Here is a 23,875-nt window from a genome sequence, read left to right as displayed (position 1 = left end):
AAGATGACAGTCCTAAGGGTCCACCAAAGCACCATATTTGCTTGTCTTACTCTTTCAAGGATCACTTCAGCTGTAGCATTTCATTGGACCCTCCCATCCAACTGGGATTGCCTCCAATAGCTTCAATTAAGAGGAAATAGTGTTTAATACAGGAATACCCTTATGTTAATGCCTTGTCAGAAATGCATGAAGTGCTCCAGGATGCCAAGAGCCCTGACAAATATACAGTCCCTTGGGAAAGGGTCTTTTGTGCTTTTCATGGGCTGATCCAGTCTCCAAAGGTAGAACTGATAACCAGCAATACATGTTATTGCAGCACCTGAAAATAAGGCCATCCTGCTCTTTAAATCAACCTGCTTTATGCTTTCCTAGATGGAAAAATATAGTCACATGTTATGCTCTTTCCTTAAACTCAGACCCTCCAAGCCCCAGGAGCAGACAGTAACTGCACTTCTGCATCTGAGAATTACTCAGCACAGCTCATCTCTGCCTCAGAATGGCAATTGCATTGCCTGGATTGCCTCACTACAAGCACAAGCGGGCTGGAGAGTCAGATATGTGGAAGAATATAACCACTACACATGTGTGCACCCAGGCACACAGAGTCAAACAGCACTGAAGCAGTGACACTGCTACCCCAGACCTGGGAGATGGAAGAAAACAGAGACCTTTCTGGATTTGAGTGCACACCCCAATCAATCAGACATATTTCAGGCATTTGTTGTTTGTTTGTGGGGTAGTTTTTTGGGCTTGGTTGTTGGGTTGTTATTGGGTTTTTTTCACCATTTATTAAATGGCAGTTCTTTCCCCTCTGGCTTCACAGAGTACTTCCAGACCCAGAATGCTTCAACACTCCCATCTGACAAATTTTCATCTACCTAACCTGCTACAAAGAACAAAACATTTGTGTTCAACAGGACAGATGGATTTGTAAAGTTAGTACAGGGCAAGCTGAGAGATGTTTGCTGATATGACAGAGAACTTGAGAGTGGGCTCAAGTGACAAAAACATGAGAGACTCCTGCATTGCCCAGTACATCCCTCATTTGGTCTCAGACAATGTTGTCATCTTATTTCAAAAGTTCCATACCTTCTTGGTGATTCCTTATGGTCAACTCCTCACAGCACTGACTCCTTCTTCCTCACAGCACAGCCAACAAACTCCATCTCTCTTCACAGCACGGCCAACAAACTGCAACTCTCTCCTCACCCAGCTAACCCACCCTTTTGTAGCACTCGTCTTCTTATTGGACACAGCTGTGGCCTGTTAAGGGCAGGCCTGTTCCTAATCTTTGGTGATTAGTACAGCTGCAACTCCTCAGGTGTAAGACTACCTTCTGCACTATCTTTATTTTCTTACATTCTGTCCCTCCACAAGACAAGTGTGTTACTCCTGTGAAATCCTCACTTGGACATTGTGTCCTTCCTTGGTGACTCGAACACTTAGCAAGCATCCCCTTTAGCAAAGCCTAAGCCTCCCTTTCACGAGTGGCACGCTGCTGTAGAAGGCCACTTTACCAGGCAATAACACCTGCTGGAAAGAAAATTCCTGTAAGCAGATTCCTTGTGACTGAAGCAGCAACCTTGACCAGTCACTTCAGAGCCCTGTTACATCCATAATGATACTGTCTCCACCTTTCCCTTCCCCCCAGCATGAAAGATGAGTGGTTGTGTGGAACGAGTCCCCGAGCTGTGATGGGAATCCGTCTCGCTTGGCTGCAAAAAATATATATATCCTGGTATGGCTGTGATGAATCCTTTCATTATTCATCTGCAATTGCCCTGCTACTGCTGCTGTTCTGTTCTCACTCTCTCTCTTTCTTTTATAAATAAAAAATAGAAACAGATTAATGACAAATATTGACAGAGATTGCTTTTAAAGAGCCACACCTGAATGTGGGCTATGGGGGAGAAGCAATGGTAGAGCAGTATCAGAGGGATGGGAAAACCAGGAAAGACTAAGTAAGAGATAGGAAAAGGTAAAGATGCTCACTCCAATTGGGCTAGGTGAGTACAGATTGGAGCAAGGTATCCTTTTGGTGATGTGGACCTCAATTTGCTCCAACAAATGAGCTCTGGAGTAACAGAACTGTGCGTCCAAAATATCTGAAGTAACTAGAAGCAGTCAGTTGTGCAGTCCAAGATACTCTGGAGCAAAGTTTGCACAGACTAGAGCAAAATATTCGGAGGACAAAACCACAAAACACAGAGGGGCAGTTACACACAGATCACCTGGTGATCAATAAACCAGTGTTTGTCCCACTCCAGGTGACCAGTGAACATCAAGGCTCTAGTTGGCACAACTGCCAAAGCTACCTGGACTCAGATGGACCAAACAAATCTGTAACTAGTCAGGTCACAGGCTGACAGTGAGTGAATGCATCCAATGGAGGCAAACCTGGCCTCATGCTACCTTCCCTGTCTATTGCCACTGTGCAAAGAAACATGGTATGTGTTATAATCAAGTAGCACTCCAACAAGATAAATTGTTTATTCCTATTTAACATTTCATCCCCCTATTGAAGAAAGCAAGAGAGAAGTGGCAGAGATGGTATCTAACTCCTAGAGAATGAAAAATAAACTCACTTTGGGTTTACCTCTCATCTTAAAATAACTTGTAGCCACTCTGAGCAGATGGGCTGCAGGAGACAGAACTCAAAGTCCTGGCCTCTTATAACCAAACTATACCTCTTCCTTGTAGATCCTGCTACATTTTTTTCTCATCACACAAACACATGAAAGACCTGACTTACAAAATGGCCAATTCTGCTTGTTATGCCACACACTGCTGCAGCATCACAGGGAAGGGCAGAGAGCTTCAGCCATTGCACTTGCCTTAGTATTTAGCCCAGATGTTGCATCTTAAACCTCCTAGGTGCTGTGTAAAACCCACAGATTGGAATAAGTCTGCTCTCCCAGTCAGAGGGCTGATGCCACTCTGTTGTCCTACACACCTAGTGATGCCCTTCAAATCAGCTGGGGGTTCAGATATCACAGTATTTTTTTTCTCCATTCTTTTCTCTGCTTTTAGTCTCTTCCTCATCCTCCACAGACAGCTTGAGTTTTGTTACTACTTCTCTATATATTTCTATCCCTATGGTAATCTCCAGTAATTGCAGTCTCCCCCTCTTAGGTCCCATGCTTCCTAACTCAAGCACCATCTATCTCCCCTAAGATACCATGTCTGCCAAAATCCCCTTCTACCAAACCAATTCCAAGGCTATCTCCCCTTCCTGCCATTGGTCACACTTCCTATGCAGCTCCTCATTCCCATCAAAGTGTTTGGCCTCACATATGAGAGCAGAGATGTGCACGGACTCATTGCTGCTCCTTGCCAGCCTCCCACTTAACTAAACCCATTTTCATCCTTCCCTCAGAATTGCTCCTGCTCTTTTGGTGCCAAGCCACTCTCCCACCCTCCTGTCCTCCTCAGAGCACACTGCTCCTTGGACTCCTTTCAGCAGCAGCTAATTCAAGACATTACAGCACAGAAGCCTGTGCCAACATCCAGTACATAAACAAAGATGAGATACATGAGAGGAGAGAACACACTGTCAGCATTTAATAACAAACACTAATTGCAAACAGGGGGATGGACTTCTCCATTCCTGTTCTCTCAGCAGCCTAAAGCAATCTCAGCCAAGGGACATGCCCATTCACAAAGAAGGATCCATTAATCACTAAATGACTCAGTAGGTGACTGATTGCCACCAGACTGCTTGGTGTCTCACTGATCCACTGAATGGAGTGGAGTTGGAGTTTTATTTCACCTCATTAGTGTAGGCACACAGAAATATAAGGTCTCCAGCCATGCAATTTCCAAAGCCTTTCAGGTCTGCTACAGATCTGCCCTATAATCCTTGCAAAATTTTAACTTCTCTCTGTGCCTCCCATTTTCCTGAGAAAATTGCCTTATATCAGATCCCAAAATATTGCCTTATATCAGATCCCAAAACAGCACTGTTGTGGGCCTCAACATTTCAGTATTTTTAGTGAAAGCTGCTGCAAAGGATAGATGGCATTTTTAACAACATTTTCATTTACCAGAAAAGCTGGTTCTCATCACAAGAAACATGGCGTAGAGAGACCAAATATTTTCAATAATTTTGCCCCATCATTCATTGTGCTTCATAGATAAATCAGACCCCAAAAGAGAAGACAGCCATGTAAACTACACTTTGGGCTCTCTAGAGCAGCCAAGACCCTTTCAGCCATAATCCCTATTTAGGAAACATATGCAGTTATGTCACAGGAAATGTCTCTTCCCTCCTCAGCCAAAGATAGTGTCAAAACCCTTAAGGAGCACCTGGAAGAAGAGGTATATGCAGTTTATGGCCATGTGACTTTAGCACCTCCTCAAAGCCCCTCTTGCAGCCTTGCACTGTGTGGATTTCCTATGAGCTGCTGAATCCCTGGAGACCATGGGGTGGTTGGCACAGATCTGTAAACAATTGAGCCAAAGTTAAAACCTTAGTGCTTGCCAGTTGTCTGAGTCTTCCTCATTCAAACCATTATTCCCAGGACTTTCTCCCAGCCCATCCAAGCCCCCAGTCCCCATCCTGCCATCATGCCCTGGGCTGCCTCTAGCACTCCTTGTGCACATCAATCAAGCCAAATCAACTGAATAAAACAGCAGAAACCAAGTCAATTTTTGCAGTTGAAGTGGTTTATGTGACTCAGAGGAGTCAAAGGAGGGAAAGGCAAAGAGCAGGAGCTTACAGCCAAGCATGAAGAAACAATGCAGTGGAGATGGAAGGACAAATCTTTTCCTTCCATCAGTCATAAACCGTTTACCCCACTTCATGGCCTTGCATCCTGTATTTCCAACCAAAAAATTCCTAACATTTCAGTCAACTGCAGGCTTTTTAGAGTGCTTTAGGATGTGCTTGGATGAAAAACTAGTGCAGAAATAGAATGTCAACACCCTTCCAAATTTTTACATGCTTTAGGGTTTCAGCTCCCACAGACACTCAAGGTGATGTTGGAAACCCTTTGAGTGCAACTGAACTCACTGTATCCTGATGTGTCGAGCTGCACCTGCATCACACATGGTACTCTAGTTCTCATGGTACTTCTCCACTGATTTTAAGCTACACAGCCCTTCAGAACTCAAAGTCTGTCTCCTCAGTACCCTCCCCTCCTCAAGCTCTGGGGCCAGCAGTTACAGCTTTGCCAGTATATTTACTTAGGGCAGACTTATGAGAGAGTTTCAGCTCTTGTTGCACCTTGAAAACTTCATTAGCTTTGATGATGCTTTACAAATGCACACCCTGCATTAACCTACATGATGTTTTAGCCTTAACAACACTGAGCAGATTTGAAACCTGTAGAAAGACAGAAGATCTGGAGTTTACTGACCTTCACACTCCATTACAAAGTCCACTTTTCACTCAAGCTTATGTTTAATGAGATGACATGAAGGGCTTAAGTAATGGGGTATAGTATTCACATGGATATAAACTATCCAAGCAAAGGCCTACTCCTGCCTATCTCTTCTTCCTCCTTTATCTTGCCCCTTGTGTCTCACAGTTTTGCCCCTTTGCCCTTGTTCTGACTCCTTCCTGATCCTCCCACCAGGTGACAATTTGAATTTTAAAGCCATTTACATTCCAAAATGTGCATAATCAGATTTTTATCCTGTACTTTTCTGATGTGACTTTTTTATTATGACATCAAGTACTGACCCATAATAAGGATGTAAATGCCCACTTTAATGTCTATTAGCAGTATCTGCAGATGCATATAAAATTATAGTATCATCACATAACTACATATTAACCTCTTGAGCTCCATGACAAACTCTCCAGGGAACACTGCATTCCAATTTTCAATTACCAGCAGTAGTTCAGTGACAAGCAGTAGAAGTTGTACTCATCCATATCCTAAACACTTGAGGTACTTGCAGAATAACAGAGTAGACATATTCTAAATAGACTAGCTCTGATTCTTCCAGTTGTCAGTTATTTGTGACAAGCTTTTGGGTTCTTCCCAGGGACAAATACACAGTTACATTTAAGTATACATACACATGGGTGTAACTCACCTGAAATAAATTTGTGGTTTTCAGCAATTGTTTCTGAGCCATATGGTAGTGCACCATCATCACTTTATCCACAGCGATTAGCAGAGAGAAGATAAGGTGTGCAGCAACTTACCATGTGTCATCTTTTATGCTTCTGTTGAGCAAACAGTGCACTTTCCTCACAAAATGCCCACTTAGCACAGGTGTGAGGTGCAATGTGTGAGCAAGGAACTATGTGGACTGCAGTACTTAGCTGCAATTGTGATTTTCTTATCCTTGCAGTAATCTGTCCAGTTGCAAAATGGTATTAATAGAAATTCAAACATTTTGATTTTCATCTTTCAGCTTAATGGAATCTCTTTAAATAATAAAATGAGTATTCAGCTTGCAAACAGAACCTGCTAACCCACATTTAACAAATGAACACAAAAAAAGCTTGTAGAGGGAGGTTGTTTGTCTTTTTGGTTTTTTTCAAGATGCACTAATTTCTCTACAAGATGTAAACCAAGAGTCCATGGAGAGAACAGAACAAGACTTAGGATAATAAAGACAATAGTTAGTATCATTTTCTCTTTGTAACCTTTTCCTTTTTTCTAATACAGCTCAGTCAGATGATTGATTCTGGTTCCAAGGGCATTCTTCCCAAAATATACACTAAGACATCTTTTAAAACTTTGCTGAATTGGGCATTAGAAGGCAGCCTATCATTTGTTAAACAATAGTCAGGTTTACTTCACTAGACAATCATTACTCTGTAGTTTAGAGAAAATAATCAAGAGGACAATACTTGAAATATCTCTGCCAGACATGAGTTAAAATTCATGTCATCCTATGATGTTCAAGTAAAAGTATATAAAGTGTGATTGTTCCATAGCAAGTTTTCACCTACATATTCTCTTTCTTGAGATGTAGTAGACAAGTTACTTCACAGCAGATTCTCTACAATAGTATGCATTTGGGGCTGATCTTTCAATTCCTTTGAAGTCCAGGAATCACAGTATTTCCAGAGACAAAAATATTTGGGGAAGTTAAAATACCTTTATAAGGAAACTCCAATTCAAAGTGAATACATACCAAGTCCTAGCTCAAAAATAAATAAAATATATACACACAGATATACATATATCTGGTTACAGATAAAAATACTCAAAAAGGTAGAAATCTCTTTTCTGCCATCCTAAGTTGTCCCTTGGTCCATACCCTTTACTGTAATGCTAAATCAAATTATTGCAGAGTTTATTTTTGAGACTTTTTATACAGAGCCATAGAAGGCATGCCTCCAGAGAGGTGAAGGGCAAGAACTGAAGGAGATGAGCACAAATGAGTCAGACCCAATGACAAAAAGGACAAAGCAGGATGCTGTCTGGGTTCTCATGACGAAAGCAATTGACCATCAGCCCTGGAGAGATGCCTGCCTGCTACCATCTCTCCCTTAGCTGAGAAGCCATAGAAAGACTTCAGCAATAAGGACAGTGCTCCTCACCTCATCAGTAATTGTGGCTGGATGTGAAGAATCTCTGAGCACTTATAGGTGATAAGGAAGTTTGTAAGAAATGTGATTTGAACCCACAAAAGGGTACAAAGTCAGTCCCTGCAAATTGCCACTGTCTGTGTATCTCATCTTAGGCCCTTCAAATTACAAAAAAAAAAACAAAAGGGTTTTGCTTCAGTCTCAAATTCCTCACTTAGGCAATAAGGGTGACAGTAACATCCAAATGCTCAGCACACAAAATCATTAACAGTCTAAGCTGTCATAGCAGGAGATACCCTGAAGATACTAACAAAAATCTTTCCTCTTCAGAGTGGAGTCTGGATGCTGTGCAGTAAATAAAGCTTGAAGTCAGCCTAAGTAAGGGGGAGAAAAAAAAATCCAAGCCAGCAGCTGTTCATTCAGAGAGTCTCAACTGTCCTACACTAAGGACCCCGTGTGAAGGGGGCAGATGGACAGACTGAGACACACAACCCTCAAACCTATCATGCAAGTGCCTGATTGCATTGCACTGCACATGCAGAAGGGCACTCATTACAGCAACATGGGCCACTCAAATTGCAGTTTTGTCATCAGAGCACAAATGTTCTGGTTTATTTGTTACTTGAGGGGTGGGTGGGGGTGCTGAAGAAGATTCTTATTTAAATGTCTAAATACATATGTAAGCAGATGAAGCCCATGGTTTAGAGTCGTGCAGCCTATCAGTGTGGGGAGAAGGGTGAAATGTCACCTTCCCCAGGCAGCTCCTGTATTGTTTGAGTGCAGAACAACAGCCACACCTCATGGCCCCCTCTCCCCACCCAGGAATCAAATCCTGCATGTGTAATTCCCTCCTTCCTATCTCCACAGTATCTGAAAGGAGCAGTAAGGGATAAAAGATTCAGGAAAGCTCCCCTTGCTATTCACTGGATGACCAAGAAAGAAAATACAGGACTTCTTTCACTCACCATACAACATTCAGCAGCAGGAGTGTCTGGATCAAAATGGGAACATGTGTTTCCCCATGGAGGAGGGCTAGGTGAGTGCAAGCATTTGCAAATTATTTTGTGACGCAGGATGAAGAGCCCTAAGGCAACACTGGCGAACCTCTCAGGAAGCTGGTGTCAAAATGACAAGGGAAACATCAGTGTCAGTGCTGGCATTAGTTTATCAGAACCACTGGTCTGCCATCACTGCACCTGCAGGCAGTCTGTGAGTGATGACACTTCTCAGAAGAAGATTTCTCCAATCTTTAGGTACAATTCTCCAATCTCCAGTACAATTTTTAAAGTGTGTTTTGAAAACTCTGTGTGCTACATCTGCCCTATTGCAGCAACTCCTAAGATCTGCTCACATTCTCATATTTAGACACCTCTCTGTCACTCCTCCACCAGAAATGAATTAAAGTAATATAGTTTACCACTTTGAAAACCTATACTATATTTAATTAAAAAAAAGAATGTATGTATCTGTTCTTACTGGGAAATTACTCTATGCCAGTAGAGAACAAAATTTGTACCCCAGATTGGAAATACCCTTTTATTTATATGTGAGAAGTTCTCCATTAGAACATAGCAAGTCTACTTGCATTCATCTGTAGTTTCAGTTGATTTTTATGAGCTGAAAAAGCACGAAGAAAGGTTTCATGGCTTGAAAAATATCAAAATTGATGAATGCCGTCATAGTCAGCCCTGTTATCAAACTTACCACCAGTTATTCAAACTGAACTAAGAAAATTCTCAGCCCTGGGATGTAAAAAAAGCACCATTCAGTTTTTCCTTTTTAAAAAGAAATTAATCCAATTATCAGATTAAATGCTTAATTACTAAAAATTTTAAAATTACAAAATTGCAAGTAGGTGTAAGATTGAAACAGCTAATTTTTAGACATCTGAAATTTTTGACATTACCAGTAGTTTGCCAAATCTGAGTCCTTCCCATAAGACAATCTATTGCTCCTTGTTCCAACTACTTATACCTAAAAAAAATCAGCATATTTCACAGGGAACATTTCACAATTCTCACAGGTGCAGCTTGTAGATGAGAAAGGAAAATAACCACTTTTAAAGATGGGACAACCCTCTACTGCCAATATGGTGTTAAAAACTTGAAGCCATATCCAAAGGATATTGATCTTTTTGTTTAAAAACATTTAGTCCACTTGGGATCTAATTTTTACAGTTTATTCATTGGAACAGTTAAGGTAAAGGGATTCCTATGTTGCTCCTACCACAAATATGCATAGCTATTAATACTGGGACACAGGCATAGGCAAAAGAAAATTAGAAGTCCTCTGTTCATTTGATCTTTGAAGTCATGTTATCATGGTAAAAAAGAATGATGCCAATCTACGTTAAAAGGATGTTAGTGTTGGCAAAATGAATTGATATCCATTAAACTATCAATTGAAACTGACCTGCTCATTTAAATGACATCCCATTTGGAACTGGGCAGATCTGAAGCATTGCCTTAGAAATGAAAGGCTATTTAAGAAACTCTGGAATTGTTTCAAATTCCAAACAGGGAGCATCTCACTTGTCTAGAGACAATGTCCTGACAAACTGGGAAACAAAATCATTACAAAAAAACTCCAAAGAATGGACATGATAAATTACCTCAAATCCTTCACTCAGGTTTGCAATTCAAAGCAAGAAAAGCACAGTAACTCCCTACAGACCTTCAGATTACAGTTTATACTTTATACTTACGGAAACGGTCAAGGAAGCATGCAGATTAATGGAGAGCCCAATACTGTAAATCTAGGCAAATGTCAGCAAAACCTCTCTTCCCCCATCTCAACTCAGTTCCTTTATATCAGATAAAACACTTCTTTCATATATTGATTTATTTCCAGTTTCTATGATCAGAACAGGGATTCTACAAGAGCCTCATTCAGAGAATACACACCTTATTTAAAACAGAGGAATACAAACAGGAATCTTTCTTATTTACATGTTACCCTTAAAATAAAGTCCCAAGAACCCAGAGTCCAACCCCTATCAAACAGCTAAATCTTATGACCTCATAAAATATGTGGGACATGCACAAGGCAGCTCTTCACAGACTCTGAGTAGACTTTTTTGTGAGCTATCTCTAGGAGAGCCCTCTTTGACAGCAGGAGGAAGCTGAAATGCAACTGATGGTAGCTTTGTCTCACAATCTGGTGTTGTCAAAACCTGAGGGAAAATTCAAGGACTTCAGCAGTGCCCAAGGACTCTGGTCAGACCAGACCAGTCTCAGATCATGGGCCTCTTAGAAATGCCTCCAGAAATGAAATCTCACATGCACCAATCTAGGCAGCCTAGGTTTAGCTCCAAGTTAATTTATATGCCACCTGCAAGAAAAAAGATGCTTTATTACTTAGAATTTCCAATGCCATAAAGGTTTTCTACCACACAGGCATGACACCTTTGATTTTCTTCTGATAAAACTAAACAGACTGAGCTCTTAAGTATTGCAAACTATAAATACGATTGGTACAAAATTGCACTATAATGCTGCTAAAGGAAATGCAATAGATTTTTGAATTAAAAAAAAATAATTCTTACTTTCTAGGACCTTGTACATTGAAAAGCAGTGGTAAGAATTTTAGGTTCAACTGCCTGAATACCACCTCCTACGGCAGTGTTACAGCAGCGTTTGGGCAGCAAAGACTGGCAGCATATTTGGCTATATGAGTATAGGAAGCCTGAATAGCAATATTAGAACACTCTATGAGGAGTACCACAAGTGACTCTTAACAGTTACTCTGTAACTCTGAAGAATACTTTAAGTATAGACACTAGAACTGAATGCATATGGATGTGGAATACTGGGGATTTTCATGCAGGAGCACAATTAAAGGTTAAATGACAAGTTTTACAGTATGAAGCTTATGAAAAATGATTTATATGGGTTAGTGGATTACATAGGACTTGTTGACTGGGCATACAAATACATGTCAAAAAAGCATCATTGAAAAGAAAGAACAAGATTTTTCACCCTTGCTGAAAAAAAAGCATGGCAAGAAGCAATGTCAGGATGTTATTATTAGGAAAAAAATATTCCAAGAGAAGATGCTATTTACTTATAAAGACAGTAATTAATAAGAAAACTGATTACAAAAAAAGATATGCTAATCCTTACTTGATGTTTTCATCATCAGGATGTGTCCTTGTAAAAATATATTTAAATCCCATTGCAGGATAAATACTATAACCAAAAGTTCAAAAATGTTTTCTCCAGCCTCAAAAAAAGTTTGTACATCTTTTTTGAGGCAGGACACTGGGCTAAGAGAACACAAAAAAAAAAAAGTATGCCTATGTTACTGCTTTATGTTTACAGTACCCCCCAGGTAGGCAAACCAGGTCACTGCGAGAGACAGAATACCAAGACAAGCAGACCTTTGGTCTGACACAGTACAGCATTTTTCAGGCTGTTCATCCCATTTCCTTCAGAGTTTACAAGGGCAAGAGGACAGCTTTGCAAAATCTTGATCATCCTAATACTGGCATCTCTGCTTAAGGACATTGAATACTCTAGCTCATAATATCCAGGACTCAGCAATACTCTTCTTGATTATTGTCTGCAAGTATATATATTTTGCATCTTTCTCTGATATAACAGGCTGTACCAGTCCATTTTCCAGTTTTACCAATTCTTGAAGCTGGTACAAGAATTCTCTTGACATAGCATGCCAGTGAGCACATCTTTTCAGCTCACTGGACTCACAGTGACAGCCATGCTTGCATGGGAAGGCATTCTCACCACATTAAAGTTGAGAACGATGTTGGAAGTTCCTTCTGTCTCTACAATGTAAATCTGTATTAGATGTCAAATGACTGAGGCCCAGCCACACGTGGGTCTGCAGGCACTGCTGCCAGTTTAGTTGACCTGCCTGTGGCACTGTGGCACTATTCACTCTCTTAAAAAGAGATGCTTTGGTACAATTAAGCCATTATGTCCTCCGTGCTGAGTTCAAGCCTTGTACTGGGTAAAGTTAATGGCCTAAGATAATCTTTTACCTCCTGTATAGCAAGTGTCCCCTTATGCTTCATGCCTTAAGAAGCATTACTGTAAAGAATTTTTCCTCCACTTGATGGTACAAAAGGATGTCGCAATCACAAAACAAAAACTGGAACAGAATATAGGAAACAAAAACACAGAAATGAAGTAAAACAATGAGAACATAACTTCATCTTCCTTTGATGGTTTCCTAACAGACCATTAAAAGACATTTTCTGAACAAATGTAGTATCCTTTACTTTTCCTTTACTGAAAAATTCTTTGGTTACAAACTGTTCCTCAAGACAACGAAGCAAAGTTCCTATCCACTTAACATAATTTCTTTTCAACATCTAGGCACACATACTTTTTGTATGTATGCACACATGGTTTTTGTAGCATCTTCCTTCTTCAGTACAGAAGGGGTTACAATAAAAGAGGCACTCCATCATGCTTCTTGTTGCCCTTCCTACAATTTCCCTTCTCATCCTCTGCCCACTAAGCAGACCTCCACAACATCCAGCATTATGACAGCAAGAGCATCTACAGTTTGAAGGACAGCACTAACCTACTCAATGTCATTATTCAAGAATGATGCTGGCAAGACACACCTCTGCATACCACAATCACAAAGCTAATCTATCATCCAGTAGCACTAGTCCCAGCCTCTAACAAGTTTCTCTCCAGCTCCTGTTTTGCTGCTTTCTCCACTTGTTACTGTACCTTAAAATCATAAATCCATCATGACAGAAACTACATTCTTTTAATTCAGTCTTCTCCAGGACTTACCAAGCTGGGCACTAATCCTGACTAGAGCTCACTGAACCACCAGAAATGTGCAAAGAACAACTAGGAAACGTGCTTCTCTCAGTTTTTGATTTCTCTTTCTGTCCATCTTCTCCCTATACACAGAAGTGTGTCATTTTAAGATTGGTCACTGCCATCTGTGAAAAACTGTTGCAATTGCACGAGGTCCCCAGAGACAAGAAGGGGTATGTATCAACACCTTCACCATCAACCACCACATCACTCACCAGACCTGTTTGGTTGGACTTGATGATCCTTGTGGGTCCCTTCCAACTCAGGATATTCTATGATTCTATGATTTAAAGGACTTTAATTGCCTTTCAGTAGCACCCAGTATGATCTCCTCTACAATTTTTCCAGGTACTGGGGCTAGACTAGCAGGTCTGTGTTTCTTGGGTCTCACTTCATGCCCTTCTTGTAAACTAGAATAACACTGAGTAGATTTTAGTCAGGATAAACCTTTCCCAGACTCCCAAAGATAGACCTTTCCCAGACTTCAGTAGGGATTGAGAGAGGTCACACTAAAACAACCACTAGCTCCTTCAGTACTCTGGGATGAATCCCACCTGGCTTTATAGACTTACAAACATTCAGCTGGTCCCTTACAATCTCCATGTGCACAAAGTCACTATTCCCACAGTAACGATCCTCCAAATCAGAAGACAGAGCAGCCCAAGGTCTGTCAGTATTATAATGAGACCAAGGCAAAAAAAATACTGAATGCCCCCCACCTTTTCTTCACTCCAATTTGTCAGGTGATCATTCACAACAAATATCAGTCCAATGTTTTCCTTAGACCTCCTCTTGCTATTTATGTACTTCAAAAACCCTTGCTTGTCTAACACAACAATTCTGGCCAGTTTCAACTCTAATTAAGTTTTGGTCTTTAATATCTTCTCCCTGCATATGTGAAATACAGCTCTGTAATTTTTCTGTGAAGCTTGACCTTGCTTCCAGAGATCATAGAATCCTTCTCTTCCTGAGATTCAAGAGGAGTTCCCTGTTAAGCTGGTCTTCTGCATGGCTTGTTTGACTTTCAACACAGAGATCACCTGCTCTTGTGCTTTTAAAAGGTGATTCCTAAAAACTGACCAGACTCAAGGAACAGCACACTAGTAACTAGCTCACTGAGTTGCCTAAAGTCAGCTCTGTTGACATTCAGGGTAGGAACCTTGCTGACCATTTTTCTCATTACATCAAAGATTTTAAAACGACCCATTTCACAATCCTGTGGCAAAGGCAGCCACCTACCATCATATCTCTCAAAAATCCTTCTTCATTAATAAATAACAGGTTTAGGAGGGGATCTTTCCTAGTTGGCTGAGTACTTGTGACTACAAATTATCTTCAACATACTTCAGGAATTTCCCAGACTTCAGAGTTTACAAGGACAAGAGGACACTGTAGTATGGTATTCCCAGGTCCTGTCTGCAAAGTTGAAGTGTCCCATAAGGACAAGGAGGAAGACAACTAGAGAGAAGACAAAACTGAAAAAAGACTGGGACATCCTGGTGCAAAAAAAGTGAAATACGAGTGAGCTGAGTATCTTTGGAGCAATAATCACATACTGGACCATCTTGGCAGAAGCACAGCTACTAAAGCAAGGCATGTTATTACTCCTTTCTACTCAAGTAGTCCACATGGGAAGCAGTATCCTTCACACTGAGTACTGTGTGAGCAGAGTGAGTTCTAAGAAATCTGCCTTAGATGAAAAAAAGAGGCAAATCAATGGACTTATTTTATTCATCTAATAATGCTGTAGGTACTAAAATCTGTATCAAGTTACTGAAGTCTGAAGATATATTTTGATAAATACCCTAGAGTAACAAGATACATGATCCATTTAGGTTGCCTACCACTCGGGAGAATTTGGTTGAGAATCTGACTGATTTGGAAATGGATTCTAACCTAGAAATAGAAAAGACAGGGCGGCTGCAATAATTGGAGTCTCCTGGAACTTCCAGAAAGTTGCCATGGCAGGAAGTATGGCTTGTCAAGACACTGCCACAGTTGCTCTTCAGTACTGCCACGGGTACAATCTGCCTTTAAAGACAAGAAATACCTCCTAGGAGCTTACAACCTAAGTAAGGGCTTAAACAGATAACAGTGCTACTGACCTCAATAGGAAAATGTGATAAATTCTCTTTCCCTGCACCCAGAGAAAAATCACATGAAGCATTGCAACCCACCCCTCCACCACCACAATGAGATGAAAGCTCTTGATTCCCTAACACCTTTCTTGAAAAAGCTTTTAAAGCATCCTGACATCACAGAAGAGAAAAAAACTATTTGGACAATACTTAGAATGTAGCAAGATACATCACAACTGATTTTTAAAAGGGAATACACTGGCTAAAATTGTATGTAAATAAAATAAATTGTATTTATTGCATAAAGCTGAATGGTCAGTAATCTGAGTAAATCTCTTGAACAGACTCAAACTAAGAGAGGTTGTGGAGGATACTCCACAAGGTCAAAACCAGTCAATTTCACAAATGCTCTTTTAGGGAACCATTCATTATCATTAGAGCAGCATGCAGCTTAGATTACAAGGCTTCAAATCCTAAATTTTATCTGCAAGTTGTCAGGAGAACATTATCACCTTTCCCATTCACTGTATTCATGAGTACTAGATAGTCAAACTACTACTCTTCAGGTTTACCTTCTCTTCAGATGTTTTAGATTACAGGCCCTCCAGTGCTGAAACTTCCTGTGTTACCCCTTAGGCATCGTTGTTCAAAATAGCTACAAATAAGAAAAAGCCATGACAACTTTAAAACAGGAACACTTCTTCCTTTATAAACTGTTACAGCTTGTCCTGTAATCCAAATGGACTTCTGTATTTTATCATTAAGGTAAAAAGGGTTTCCCCGTTCTAATTACTTCTTCAATGTACCACGCAAATAAAAAAAATTAAAAAAAAAAAGAAAGAAAAAAAGAGTTTTGAGAAGGATTTATAATGACAGATCTGACAGTTTGCTTGTGCTGCAAAATATAAATCCAATTTGGATGTCGCCCCAAGAATAAGTAGGTATTAGGGGATCAGACACAGTGTGCATGTAGTATAACTAACTATATCTGTCAATCATGATTTACAGTCATTCAGGTTTTTTTGTGTATATTATGACCATTTCCCATTTTAATACACAGCTAATATAAATCACTGCTTCATATTCACCCAATCAAATCTGTCCCTCAGTCATTTGATTCATAAGAGAACAGAACACTGCAAAATCAGTAAAATCACACAAATTTTGCTGTCTGCTTAAGAGTGCTAGATGAACTGCCACAATCAAAACAGATTTTACAAGTTTAAACAGTCCTGTCTGAAAGCTCCACACAAGGAAAGCAAAAAGTTCTATTCATACAAATAGGACTAAAAGGACTTAAGAAGCTGTGAGGCCACCTGTTCCTTGGTACATGCTATACAAGTACATATTCTTAAAACATAGTCCAAGATAAGCTCCAGAGTTATTACAGAGAGAGAAGAAATCCCTGTCCATATATTCTGCAACACAGGAGGTAACAGCAGACCGAGTGGACGTTCTGTGAAGAGAATCTCTTTAGTGTACACTGCAGTGTAATGTGCAATTATCAGCACGTGGAGACACCTCCAGTAGGTGTAGCAGACAATACTTTTGAAGGAAGAGGAAGCATGATACAGAAGGAGTCTGATCTATACCTATAATGCTCTGAACTCAGGTGACACTTTAAATGGCTTTTTTGTTCAATGGCATGTTAACTTCAACAAGCATCCTTTAGAAACACTAACACTAACAGACATTTTTTAATTTATATACTGAGATATGGATGTTTTGTATAATCTTCTACCACACTGCAACAATATTCAAGGCTCTGGGTTTCCATCCAGGACACCAGCTTGCACATTTAGTCCAAGTAGCTCTCCCAAATCCTTATCCAGTAGGAGGTTTAGGAATGAACATGCAATATGCAATAAAGACTGAAGACATTCAGAACAAGGGAGAAGGAAAGGGTTGAATGGACAATGCTGTCAGTGTGCTAATGGCGATTTCTACAAAGACAAGCACCATATTTGCTTTGCCAGAAGCAACATGATTTGAGTCTGTTAGCACATGGCCAGAAAACATTCTGCTAATACAGGATTCAGGTTCCATGTTTCAATGTGTTAGCACTCCCTCCTCATTCCCCAGCCAAGAAATCCTTCTGGTCTGGAAGCAAGGAGAGGGAGACTCCTGCCTCCCTGAATGGCAGTGGGACTTTCACCCTGAAAATGCCAAGTACACAAACAAGCAACATGTCCAGAGGGTGAATAAGGATCTGAAAACCCAAAAGAAAACCTGTACATGACCCATTACATATGAGCTGGAATCAGGGAAAGAGATGAATTCATAATAAATACAGTGATAGCAGGAAAATTTCTAAAAGCCACTGCAGTCCCAACACTGATTACCTTTTCTTAAACATAGATTCACAAACATGATTTAGGTGTGTGAGGCACACAGACCAGCCTGGATGATGGCACGCACCACGCACCAATACTGAAGATACCACACTGCCAAACAAGATGTTTGGTGCAGACAAACACCAGAATCAAACACTTCCAAAGTCGAGCAAGCCTTTACAGTTGCAGTGCTTCCCTTTTAGCTGTATCCAGGGCTCTTCTCTGGTGGCATTTTAAAAAAGTTACTGGAGGCAGCAATAGTAGATTTCTCAGCTGCTGGTGTTTTCCCAGTCCACTCAGAGTTCTGGGATCTCAAAGATGGTGCTGCTGGTAGCTCTGATTCTGCTGCATCCATGTAGACAGATAAAGTTGCTGAAATATAAAATTGCAGGAAAGGGGAACAGAGGAAGACAGTAAGAAAGGGCAATAAAAAAATGTTAGAACAACTAACTTCATGGCAAACTCCTCATATATATAATTTCATTTATGAGGATATTATTTATTGAATTTCTAAAAGTTCTTCATCCAAATTCCTCTGAAACAGAGGTTCTTGATAGCATTAACAATTTTGCTCTAATGATTCATTTTGCTCTAACATTCAAAACTCTAAGTTCCCAGTCCACTAACTAGTTCCCTTAGTCAGAGTTCCTGTTGAAAACCAAAAGTTTTAGCTCTCCCATATTTAATGTGAATCAATTCACAATCATTAATCTTAAAATAACTTAAGACTCCTTGCAAAGACTCAATTAACTCTCTCCTTGAGACTTTCAAAGTCTCTGAAGCTGTGGCAAATTTCAGGTTGCTGAGCTCATCTAAAGAGGAAAACATACTTCCCCAGTAAGGGCGGTACCATGAACCTACACATATATCCAAAATGGTAAATCAGCATATTATGACAAGAAACTACTTGCCAAATTAGATTGAAATTCATTCTCATTTTCTCAATACAACCACTGCTTCAAAATGGGACAGGCTATAATTAGCCAGAGAGATTTGCAGATCCATAGCTCAACCCAACAGTCACCCAAATTTCCAGAAGGATTGCCAAAAACCTAGAGATATGAGAGTTTACTCCATTTCTCAGTATCCTGAACCAACTCAATCCTCACAAGCAGAACAGCGCCCGGTAAAGAAGAGTAATTGCCATAGGAGTCTTTGGAGCAAACAGAATTTTTTACACAAGTAACTACTTCAATACAAAATGCATTTCTTCATTGTAGTCTCGCAACAGATAATAGCTGTTTGTGTGTTTTAATTACAAGTTGCATCTGCTGCTCTGTACTGGATGAAGGATAAAGAGGCCATAGCAAGCCTCAACTAGAGGACAGATTGCTTTGAAGTTTAAATAAAAAGTCAGTTCAATGCTTGAGGCTCCACATTCAGTAGATCTGGAACCCCAACAATGCTGCTTCTGTAAATCCAAAACAGTGAGTCATTCCCATACAGCTACAACACAGCTGACAAAAGTACCTTGCAATTTTAGATCTAGCCCATCATCTTCCTCCATCTGAAGGTCATATGAAATGTGAAAAAACCCCAACAACTGTCAGTCCTTAAACTCACAATCACACTATGTGCCCCTTGCTAGCAGCCTCCACACTCAGGCTCTCCATCTTTCCTCATAAAAAGAGAAAAAGAAAAGACTGAAACTGGCTTATTGTTTCTGGGTATGGCAAAGAGTGAATAATTAGCAAGAAATAGAAGAAGGAAAATTCACCAAATTGCTACTACTCATCAGACTGTTCTCTGATAAGCAGTTTCACAGGCTGCTGTCACCTTTTTTACAAGCTAGGTGTGAATACATGCCAAGGCAGACAAAAATCTATTTATGCAGATTTTTACCCTAGACTCACTGTAATAGCTGATTAGGATGCCAGTTACCATGTGCACTGCTACATACATACACAGAGGATTAAACCATATAAACACTAAAAACAACAGTGTAAAGATTGTTAGTTGTTCACCATTTATGACACAACCATCTGTACTTGTGGCCTATTCTGACAAAACGAAGACAGACGTGACAATCTTCATCAGATTCCTTTCAAACCAGAGAATAACTTCCATGAGAATAACATTTTATGCAGAATTTCTCAGACAAGCTCTACTGTGCCACTGGGGATATTATTCCAAATCGACTGTACTGCGGTGGAAATTAACTAAACACAAGGACACTATCCATGCCTTCCAAGTCTCAGATCACTGAAAGGTCAAAGGACCTTTACCACCACAAATCATCTTCCTCCCTAGGCAGTGGCTATTGGTCACTGAGTTGGATGAAATTCTGGTCTAATCCAGTACAGTCAACCTTAACTTCCTCCAGATTTCCTTATTCTACTGCCAAATTACAACAGCCAGATTTTTGCTTTTATCAGGTAAAGGCCTCATGCTTTAGGGCTCACACAGTTCAATTGTGTAGTGTGGAAAACATTAATTTTCAGTCTCTCTAAATATTTGCATAAGTTTGCCCAACTTAATTTTGATAAAAGTAATTTCCTAAAGTGCAAGTTAATTCTGAATTTTCTACCCACGTTTTGTTGTTCTCAACAGCTCAGTTATGGTATTTAGGCCAGTTAGCCTCAAAGAGCAGGATTAATACCAGAACTTTAATACTATAGCAATACAATAGAGACCCAAGGCACTTCTACAGTAATGTAGTTTTTTGATGTTCATGCAAGGGTCTCTGGGAAAAGATACTTTACCAGAACTCATAAATACTCTCAGTCTTGAAAGTATGTGAGAAGACATGGAATAAATTTAGTTGCTTGGTTCCCAAATAAATATTATCTCTAGCTGCCTTTTCTCATTCCTGCACTGAGGAGGGAAACGGCATCCACATCTCATCTGCCTTTTATTAGCATCTTCTGATTTCAGCCAAATTCAACTCAAAACTTTCTGTGGATGGTGGGGGGGGTGAGGCGACAGCGGAAGATTTGTAGCTGCATGTTTAAGAAAGAAGCTAAATTCATCACAATGACAGGGGATAGTGTTGGCAGAGATTTGAGCTATTTATTCTTTTAGGAAAATCCTATAAAGAATGACACGAGGAAGCCTCTATCTGCAGTCTTGTTCATCACACTGGTGAGGAGTCCGATAACAGATGTATGCAGTAGCGTGATTTAGTGCCGGGAGCTGGCCCCTGATGTGTATTAATACAGCGGCAAAGCGGAACGAGCCCCTCTTCATCACTCATCTCTATAAAAGAGGTGGAATCCGAGATGGCCCGATGTTCGGCACAGCAAGCCCATTTGTTCTGCTGACTGATGAAGCCAGCTCAGGCTGTGTCCTTCACCTCCACGGGGCACTCAGGTTGCAAAAAAGGAGATCACTGAAGCAGGACCTGGTCAACAAGTGAGACGAGAGCAGTTGGACTCAGTGAAGGAGCTATTTAAAGGTGAAGAAATCCAGCACTCTGTGTCTGCATGACAGGCACAGGCCTGTATTCTGATTTACCAGTGCTCCACCTTTAGCAGAAGTAAAATGCCACAAACATAAAAAGCCTCAGAAGTGAAAAAAATGAGACTGCCCCGACTCCTCAGGCACTCCTCATGTGAACCCCAGTATATGACATTTACATGGGGGTGAGTAGATACATGGCAAGGGAGAAAAATCTTTATCTCATCAGTATCCAACAAATGTAAGAGTGTCCAACTAATTCTACATTATGGCAGAATGATACTATGTATCTTTTTAGACATTAGTAATTCCATAACAAAATCTCCTTTGACAGAAATAAGACCAGATTCCAGAAGTTTCCAAGTTATTTGTCCAGGTTGTGCTTCAGCTGTAATTATGAATCTGTAGTAGAACATCATTTAGGACACAACTTCAGTTACCCAATCACAAAAGTTTCTTTCTACAAGTCAGTATTGCAGCAAACCCTTCCCATAGCTGTTCACTTGGCTGAGGATATTTCTAAACAGGATCTCAGGAAGGGATCTTTGCCATTTCTGACCATTAAGGACTTTGTAGACCTTGCCTCTTGATGATCAGCCTAAGCATGCTGCCCACACTCTACTAACTATGCTTCTTCCTTATTTTGTAATACATAACAATCCTCCCTCCCTCATCCATAGTAAGAAAGCTTTCCAAGCCCCTGTGCTATTTCCAGAGCTAAGTTCCACTTCAGATGCACTCTCAACTCTCCAAAAACTGTTCACTATACAATTTGCCTAATCAGGTAAGTACAACTTAAATAGTACTTTGAAACATGTAGGCATAGAAACAGAAGCTCTCTGAATAATAAATAAATGGACAGGTAACAGGGGACAGAGAGACATTAGCACTCACACCACAAAAATCTAGTATTCCAGCGCTAAGATTCTGTGGTTTCAGATACTATCCCTTTTACTACAGAAGTTCAAACATCTCAAAATGGAATACTCAAAAGCCAGGAAAGAATAACCTAAATAAATAATCAATAATAGATGAGACTTTTGCTGGAAAACAGATTAATAATGTTTTCTCTTTATTTTTTTAGTAAAGAACCTTTCCAACAGTTTGCAATCCAGATCAGTGGCCTGGAGAGAAAGCTCAGCTTTCTTCCCTACTTCATTATTCTGTCTATCCACCAGCCCAAGGAAGAAGCACAAACTTCACTCTATTAATCATCAGTTTATTTGGTCTTCCCCACTGTCTTTACATCTCTATTTTTTCCATCATCTTACCCACTACCTTGTTACTGGATTACAAGAGTTATTAATAAACTAGTTGGAAGAACATGTATCAGAGGATAGTCGCAAGATAGGGTAAGGTCAAAGGACAGAAAGGAACATGCTAAAATCCACCATGTTCACCAGATTATAGCTTTTTCATATTCTGATGACTAATCAATGACTTTTCAGAAATCTGCCACATGAAAATAGACCAGTATTTTAATGACTACATCCCCATAACAAGAAAAAACTATTTTCATCCAAAAGAATAAGACAACCCCCAAGGAGTAAGTGGTTTCACCCAATGATTACACAAAAATTGCCAGATTTTTGCTCCTGTGAAAGTGTCTACAAATACCCTGATAAAGGACATCAGAGACACCAGCTAATGCCAGCCCAATACTCTGTGCATACTGATCAACTGCCTATTATGAACTCCATATTTTAGGACAGTGGAAATAACACCTTATGAAGAAGCAGATTACTATTCACAGTAAGGTGAAGCACTGCAAATTAACTTACCACTGCTACACTGCCAAAAAATTGTTCAGTAGGCAGCTTTTGATGCTATACAAAAACACAATATGCCCTCTCAACACACTTGATTAGTTTCAAACCAAAGTAATGCTACCTTTGCCTGTGGTGCTTCGCTAAAAAGGGGCACGACTATAAAAATGCTGGAGGTTACCTGATGTTGGGCTAGACATGGAGGCTGCAGCTGGCTTTCGTTTCCTCTTGATGTCCCTTGAACATGGTGGTCCCAGATGGACATTTGCTTGCCTATGGAGAAAATAAATTAAACTCAGTTCCCATATCACATTTCTATAAGACTGACCAGTCACCTCCAGCTCCTACCTTCCCATCAGCTTCTTAACTAGTAAGTACCACAACCCAAAAGTTTCTCAGGGAGTTTTGCTCACATTCTTTGTCAATATAAATTATGCTCCCATTTCCTTTAAGAGCTCACACATAAACTTCTCAGAAGAATAATTATTCCTTAGCCTTTAAAGCCTTCAACCTTTTGGTTCTGTATTAATTCCAAACTAACTCCTTGCATATATAAAGACGTAATCAAGCAGTGATGCGATATGTGTCCTACTATTACTTCTATGGAACAATAACAAATGTCTGCAAGATTGCTCTTTATGTAAACTGTGTAATACTTGCTCCTTAGTCAGAAATTATTTTGCAATCTATTTGGTACTGTAGAGTCATCTTAGAATGTACATATAATGCCAAATGTCCACACAAGTTGTTTCCATTACAGTAGTAAGTTCATAAAGTTAGGAACACAAAGCTTTCTCATGTGTTTTTAAAATCATTATTTCCTTACTGAAGTGCTGTGCAAACAGCTGAATCTGACTTATGGCAGCCTTGCTGCACCTCTAAACTGGCTCAAATGCTTAATCTGTTCTGTTAACACCAACTGTTAAGTCTGAAGCCTACTGATGGCCATTTCAGTTTAATCATTTGCCAATTAAGAAGTAGCTATTTGCCAATTAAGAATAAATCTGTATGG

The 23,875-nt window shown here is 40.1% G+C and overlaps 1 protein-coding gene across 4 annotated transcripts in view; it reads right to left on the bottom strand.

The window, feature by feature from the left end:
* Positions 1–14,685: 14,685 nt before the first annotated feature.
* Positions 14,686–23,875, bottom strand: part of GPATCH2L (G-patch domain containing 2 like) — a 35,020-nt gene continuing 25,830 nt past the window's right edge. For all 4 annotated transcript variants that reach the window (XM_054276434.1, XM_054276432.1, XM_054276433.1 and 1 more), the window contains 2 exons: positions 23,045–23,136; positions 14,686–18,073 (listed from right to left, as the gene is read on the bottom strand). In XM_054276434.1, the coding sequence (XP_054132409.1) occupies positions 17,901–18,073; positions 23,045–23,136 (265 nt within the window). In that variant the 3' untranslated portion in view covers positions 14,686–17,900. The remainder of the gene's footprint in view (positions 18,074–23,044; positions 23,137–23,875) is intronic.

The sequence above is a fragment of the Melozone crissalis genome, unplaced genomic scaffold (genome assembly GCF_028551555.1).
Source record: "Melozone crissalis strain CALT ecotype California unplaced genomic scaffold, PUWL_Pcris_2 ptg000018l_1, whole genome shotgun sequence".
Taxonomy (NCBI): Eukaryota; Metazoa; Chordata; class Aves; order Passeriformes; family Passerellidae; genus Melozone; species Melozone crissalis.
Note: the sequence above shows the minus strand (reverse complement) of the source record. Positions and strands in the feature narration are given on the sequence as shown.